This window comes from Lactuca virosa, chromosome 1, assembly GCF_052849685.1.
Source record: "Lactuca virosa cultivar CGN04683 chromosome 1, Lactuca_virosa_CGN04683_v6, whole genome shotgun sequence".
Lineage (NCBI taxonomy): Eukaryota > Viridiplantae > Streptophyta > Magnoliopsida > Asterales > Asteraceae > Lactuca > Lactuca virosa.
In genome coordinates, this window is record NC_136426.1 from 151564634 (window position 1) to 151571880 (window position 7247).

Genomic DNA, 7247 nt, shown 5'->3' on the forward strand with positions numbered 1-7247 from the left:
CACACACATGTCCTATCATGTGTGTCATGCAAGGCTTTTTTTAGTAGCAACCTAAATTTATTATATTAAATTGTAAAAAGTTATATTTCATAGATTAAAAAATAACAAAAATATCTTATACTTCATATCTTATATGAGCAAAAAAAGGTGTGCAAGTGTGTAACGGTAGTTTAGCTAATAAAATCTGACAAAAGCCAATGATCAAAGCTCAAAATTGAAAAGGGTAGTTTATGGTAGTTTTCAGTTAAATTGAGGACCATAATGGAACTTAGCTAAAGTCTAAGGATACTTTTCGAATTTGGAAAGTATCAAAGTATCAACTAGACAACTATCAAAGACCCCCAAGTTCAATTTCAGAAATTTGTCCAAAAAATTTAGGGTAAAGAACGAAAAAAAAAAACGATCTTTTAACGGACTAATGCCTCGGAGTATATCGAGGTCTCCGTCGTCTTATCGGCGGAGATACTCGCCGTCCCCATCCAGCCGCCGCCGCCGGAGAGACCGGAGCCGCTCGCCTTACACTACTTCTCACAGCAGGTCAGCTCACATTCTTTTGACTTTAACTTCTTTTTATATGGTGTATTTCCGCGATTTAACTGATCTCGATGCATATAAGAGTAAACTCTATGTTCAAAATGAAGCGTAGAGTGGAATTACAAATTCGTATATGGAACAATTAGGTGATAAACTGCACAAAGTCAGGTCAAATTTATGTATTGAGAAGTGGTTAGGGCTAAATTTCTTGCATTTGTGAAATAGAAATGTTGCTGTGTGAAGTGTGAACCACAATGCTAGGTCTAACATACTTATTGGCTCCTTTTGAGCTTAAAATTCACAGCACATTCGAATAACTTAATTTTAAAGATTAAAAAACTGATCTTGCACTATTTAAACAGATTGTTAGGTTTTTATTTGGAGATGAAGTTCATTAACACTTCAATAACATAAAAGAATTAAATTTAGTCTTTCACTATCTATACCTTCTAACTAACTACATGTAGAGGATTATGTGGTAACTTAAAGAAAGAAAAGAACAAAAGTAAAATGTTGGGTTTAAAGATGCAATAAACTTATAAACACACAATAAATTTTCTTCCTTGACCCCACAAAGGTCAAAAGGGCAGATCAGACTCCACAACTCAACAAAAATAGTGTTAAAGAAGCATGCAATCTTCTTCCTTCATCTTGAAACACACAAAGAAGCCTTATTAAACAAAGATTATTACTAATTTAAAGCTTAGTTCTTTCTTGTTTTCACAATTTAACTATATTTTGGTATTAATCATGATTTTTTTACTACATTAATTAGGAGAAGAAGTCGATCTCCAATTTCTAGACATAAAAAAAGTCGATCTCCAACACCTAGGCGACATAAGAGGCGAAAAAGCAGGACTTCTTCACTGAGTCCTGTGGAATCTCCAACTCAAAGTATCACATCAAATGCCCTTTCTAAATCAAGAAAGGAAGAAGAAAAGAAAAGGTACATAAAACTCTTTTTTTTTTTAAGTGGAAGAAATGGTAAAATGTGTTTTGATTGATTTGTTAGTTATAGCATCATACATTCATTTCTTCATATTACATCATTAGTAGTAAACAGTCAGGCAGAATGCAACTTTGTGTCTTAATTTTGAGGGGCGAAACTGTAAAATCACCACCACTATTGCTTAGTAATAATTGATTTACAATTTTTTGTACCAAAATTGATATGTATAATTGCATATATGTTGTTAAAGGATTGAACAGGAGATGGAGCTGAAAATTCTAGAAGAAGAAACAGCAAGGAGAATGGAAGAAGCAATTAGGGCAAAAGTTGAAGAAAAATTAGTGTCAAATGAAGTTAAATTAGAAATAGAAAAGAGAGTAGAAGAAGGGAGGAAGAAGCTTTTTGATGATATTGAAGCTCAACTTGAAAGAGAAAAACAAACAGCTCTTAATGAAGCTAGACAAAAAGAGGTAACAAAATATCTTCCTTTTTTCTTTTTGATTTAAGAGTAAATTACTGAAATCGTCCCTATGGTTTGGTCAAAATTGCACGTTTGGTCCCTAACTCTTTTTTTGCACTCAGATCGTCCCTGTGGTTTGATTTTGTTGCATTTTTCGTACCTTACATACATAAAATTAGGGACCAAACGTGCATTTTTGACCAAACCATAGGGACGAAAAATGCAACAAAATCAAACCATAGGGACGATCCGAGTGCAAAAAAAGTTAGGGACCAAACATTCAATTTTGACCAAACCATAGGGACGAAAAATGCAACAAAATCAAACCATAGGGACGATCCGAGTGCAAAAAAAAGTTAGGGACCAAACATGCAATTTTGACCAAACCATAGGGACAATTTCAGTAATTTACTCATGATCTAATGGACTTAATTTATAAAACACCTGGGAGCTGTTTGATATGCCTCTTACTGGGTCTGGTACGTCTGACTCGGTCAAATTCAGACTGTTTGATACCATACTTAGAAGCCCACTGTCTGTCCTGGCTCCTCTGATATGCTTCTTACTCGGTCAGATTTGGGTTGTGACGGTCAGATCTGACTCAATCAACAACTATCATTATTATTTTTATTTTATTTATTTATTTTATGTTAAATTAGGAGCAAGCTCGAAGAGAAAGAGAAGAGCTTGATAAAATGTTGGAAGAGAATCGAAGGAGAGTAGAAGAGGCTCAAAGAAGAGAAGCTCTTGAGCTTCAACGAAAAGAAGAGGAAAGATTTAGGGAACTTGAACTTATTCAAAGACAAAAGGAAGAGGCTTTGAGAAGAAAGAAGCTTGAAGAAGAAGAAGAGCTTATTAAGCTATCAAATAAAGTCAAACCTAGATAAACCAAGTCAAACCTTATCTCTATGTGAAATTGTTCTATAAATTCCCCTTGACTATGGAATATGTTCTTGGTTTTTCTTGTTTTGAGTAGATTAGAAAAGATGTTAATTATGTGGTTTTGAAACAACATTTCAAAGGAACAATTGGTGGTTTAAGCTAGTTATCAAAATGATGGTATTTATGCAAAAGAAAAAGTTATTCTTCCAGCAAAGTGGAAGCATCATGTGAGATGTAAATCAGGTATAAAATAATGTGTCAGACATAAAAACCTAATTATAGTCTAATTCATATTGGAACTTGAACTCTTGGGATCCAATCACAACTTTTAAGATATGAATTAGTGGTGTTAAAGCTGGCACAACATGCTAACTCAACAGAAATAAACGGGTTTAGATAAATATTTCAAACCTTTTAATAAACAGGTTGAGAATTTTAACTCGAAAATGACCTGTTTATTTATATTCATGAATTTTTTCAACTCTTTCGATAAATTGAATGTGTCCACTCCCTCCACCTCAAAAACTTTATTTATATGTTTTTCTTTCTCTTTAATACTGGCCATTATCACTACCTCATGACCTTACGCCCCTTTGCCTCAATAATTGCTACTCTTTCCACTTTGCCCTCTAAACTAATTATAAATGTCGCCCTCCCGCTTCCCAACTCCTACTCTTTTTGATTTTTCGTTTTTTTCCTTTTCACCCCCCCCCCCCCCCCCCAAACTCTTAAATTTTCAACCTGTAAAATGTTTTAATTTGACATGTTTTAATTTGACATGACACAAGACATTTATAAGGTCTAAAACCAAGCCCGGAACCCGATATGAAAATAAACGAATTATGATAGGGTCAAACTCTTTCAACCTATTTAGTGTTTCGATTCGACATGAACCCGATACAACCCACAATATGTTTGTTAAGTCTAATTTAACCCTTAACTATATCTCCAAAGTATACCACCTAGAACCAACTATATCGCATGAATGTGTGCTACGAGTGTCAAAATCACTTTGTTTTTACTTTTGACTTTGGCCAATCAAATACCTATGATGCCTTTTAGGATGCATAATATGAAGGTAATGCTTATTGTGCTAGTGCTAGTGTTGCCCCCTATCAATTGGCTTAGGTTGTCACTCTACTTCGCTTTATTATGGTCCTAAAATTCAAAGATTTTGTCCTTTTTGCGACACCCATTTTCTATTTAGTAATCATTTAGATCCTCTAAAGATTTTCATATTGATTTTGCTAAAATTATACTATGTGGCACATGCACTTTTAGAAGACATTTTATTGTCTCACTTTTTAATAAAAGACGTAGATGCTTAGATTTAGGTTGTAGTTTGTATCAAATTGTTCTAACCCTCTAGAGTCTCATATAAAAAATTAGATTTTTATTTTAATAGTTCGGTTCTTATAATTATATTTAATACATTAGTTATTTATAGAAAACAAAATACATTTTTTTTGTGTTCTTAGTCATTTATTGGAAAGCTATTAAATTTTTTCATTACATGAAGGCATTAAAAATTTTCATTGCTAAATTAACCTTTTTAGGCATTATTTTTGTTATATATATACCTACATACGTAGTTTCCAAAAATACAAAACTAAATCAAATGAAAACAGACAAAATGCCGAATCGTATTTAAAAACCAAAGTTCTTTTCAAAACAAAACAACCAAAAGGAAAAAAGTGAAAGAAAAAAAAAGTAACCGAAAAATCATACAGTTTTAAGAAAACAATAAAACAGTTTTGGTTTCCAGAAAAGTAGAAAAAAAATAATAATGCAAAAGCTGAAAAACAAAAATAAAAAAACAAAAAATCTAAGTAAATAAATAATAATATTAATAATAAATACCTATTTTTCGAAAATGAAATCAAAAGTTTAATGGTTTTATATGAAAAATGTCGTCTCTCTCTTTTTTTCTTTTGTTTTTAAATGACACGTAGTACTAGTGATTTGTTAATGGGCTACAGCAAGTTATCACTTATCACGACTCTTTTAGATTATTTTTGAAAAGAAAATGGTTTTAATAGAAAATATGAATGGTTTTCTTTGGTAAAATGGCTTTCTTGGTCCTTCAGAAATATGTTTCATGATTTACAACATGTGCATTGAAATTTCATTTTTTGACGTTTATCTTCTAACATTGATTTTATATTGATGGTAAAAAAAAGTCAATAGACTTGTGTTTCACAATCAAAACGCTGATAAAATTTTGGAAACTAAAAAAAAACCCTAATTTTTAACACTCCCAAAAAACAATTATATTGTTTTTTATGTGTTAAAACCAATTAATTTTAATGTTTGTTGTTGTTATGTTTTGTTAACGGTAGGTGAGTCCAACCTATTATACATAAATAGTTAAATACTAAGAAAAACTATTTTTTGTTTCTATTAAAACCCTAATATTAATGTCTACCAAATGAAATGCCTTGCATGGATTCTTATCGATCCATGAAGTCCACATCTTTGTGTGTTCACCACATCCACATGATCAGTTTCCATACAAAATGGCTGGGTGATGATTTTTACTTGTAACATAAGAAGAACATGCAAAATATCAAGATCACATTTCAAAAGAAGATGTTGACAAAGTCACGTTGAAGTCAATGATCTATTTTATGAACGTATTTAACAAAGAAATTGACTTTTAATTAGTTCCACATTGGCTTATTATATAGCATTAATATTTACTAAGGCAATATAAGATTTTTAAAACCATGTAGATTTTGCCCGAAAATAGAACAAACATGGTCCATACATAATAATATAAAGAGTTTAAATAAACAAAAATGATTTTCCTAAACATTTACGTACAACAGGTTGAGTTATTTTTTTATATAATAATTTTCCCATATAATAGGTTGCAAACAAAACACTATAGATCAACGGGTCACTAGGGATGCCAAAAAACCCCATACATGATGGGGATCCAAAACTCACACCCGCTTTGACTGGGAATTCCCCAAGTTGACCGGGGATGGGGATGGGGATGAGGAATCCCTGAATAAAAAGTGAGGATGTTGATTATGATACCCCTAGACCCCGACCTGGACCCGGTATATATATTAATACATAAAAATAATACAAAACATATATTTATAATATAATTTACAATATTTAAAAGTTTATCCAAGTAACCAAATTCAATATTAGTCATTACTTGGTTGAAAATTGTAATTTTCCTTCTCCTTTTATAAAATCTAATCTCGTGTATAATTTTTTTCTTCTTGGTTTATTTATTTTGCCTCAAATATTGCTATGATAAATTTTTTTTCTACTTGATTTTTTATGTATGTATTTAAATTTGGTACAAAATTTGTTTATAGTTTTTAAGCACTCTATGAATATTTTTATGTTTTTAAATCTTTAAATTTATGTTGGTAAAATTGAAATTTAGAGGTTTTCTTTACGTAAAAGTTTTCATATTAATAAAGAAAAAAAAATCTCTGATTCCCTGTTTGGGATCCACGGTCCCCGTTGAGGTGGGGATGATAATTCATTTATATTCCCCGGTAGGGATGATGATTGCAATGAGGTTTCAGGGATGGGGATCCCTGTTGTCATCTCTACCGGTCAAAACATAAATTTAACCATAAACATAAATTTGACTAGTTATAATTCACATTTGCGGTAATATATAATAAGTTGGTTTTTTCTAAAATATTCCGTAAAATATATGAATAAAAATAAACTCTAAATCGATATTGTACATTGTAACAACCCAATGTTGAGGTAATTTCAAATTTTACCCTATAGATGAATAAATATTGCATTTTAGTCCTTGAGTATAAGAAAGAGTGTAAAATGGCCCATAGTGGCATTTTGATGATTTTGGACAAAGGGGTAGTACGCTGGGCGTACTGGGGCGAACCCTAGTACGCTGGGCGTACACCGTATACGCAGGACGTACGTGAGAAAAATTCAAACCCTAATTTTTAGGGTTTGATCCATATATAAGCATCATTATCACCTCATTTCTCATTCCCTCATCAACCTCCATCTAAGAAAATGTCCCTCTAGCAAACCTTAAGTGAGAAGAGTGCATTTGAGCTCATTTATGTGCTTTGGTGGTGTTCTTGAAGAAGAAGAAGTTGGTACAAGGACTTTGGAGGTTGGAAGCAACTTAGATATAGAATTCTCTCCTTGTTAGCAACCTCCAGGAGGTAAAAAGCTCATAACTTGATCATCCTATCTTGTAGATCTAGCCATTTCTTCATTTAGGGCACTTTTGGTCCCAAATATGGTGATTCTTGAACATGACATGCTCTTAACCAAATAAGTCGTCCTTTGAGACCTTATGAGGGGTCTTGAGTCATAAAAATATGGTCTTGATGCTTAGTTTTTCTCCATGCATGCTCCAGAAGGTCTATGCATGCTCTATTTCTTGTGTTTAACTTTAACCCTTTTTACTAT

At 32.2% G+C, this 7247-nt stretch overlaps 1 protein-coding gene across 1 annotated transcript; it reads left to right on the forward strand.

The window, feature by feature from the left end:
* The first annotated feature begins 356 nt into the window (after positions 1 to 356).
* LOC145160246 (arginine/glutamate-rich 1 protein) lies at positions 357 to 2997 on the forward strand. The gene is made up of 4 exons (XM_079079371.1): positions 357 to 537; positions 1310 to 1480; positions 1734 to 1953; positions 2603 to 2997. Exons 1-4 carry the CDS (start codon positions 419 to 421, stop codon positions 2828 to 2830), a joined length of 738 nt encoding a protein of 245 aa, XP_078935497.1. The 5' UTR covers positions 357 to 418; the 3' UTR covers positions 2831 to 2997.
* The last annotated feature ends 4250 nt before the right edge of the window (positions 2998 to 7247 follow it).

Bases quoted from the DNA above. Each gene is read 5' to 3' on its own strand.
- LOC145160246 (XM_079079371.1), top strand. From the start codon at position 419: ATGCCTCGGAGTATATCGAGGTCTCCGTCGTCTTATCGGCGGAGATAC. The intron at 538-1,309 runs GTCAGCTCACAT...TACATTAATTAG, and splicing joins TACACTACTTCTCACAGCAG to GAGAAGAAGTCGATCTCCAA. The intron at 1,954-2,602 runs GTAACAAAATAT...ATGTTAAATTAG, and splicing joins ATGAAGCTAGACAAAAAGAG to GAGCAAGCTCGAAGAGAAAG.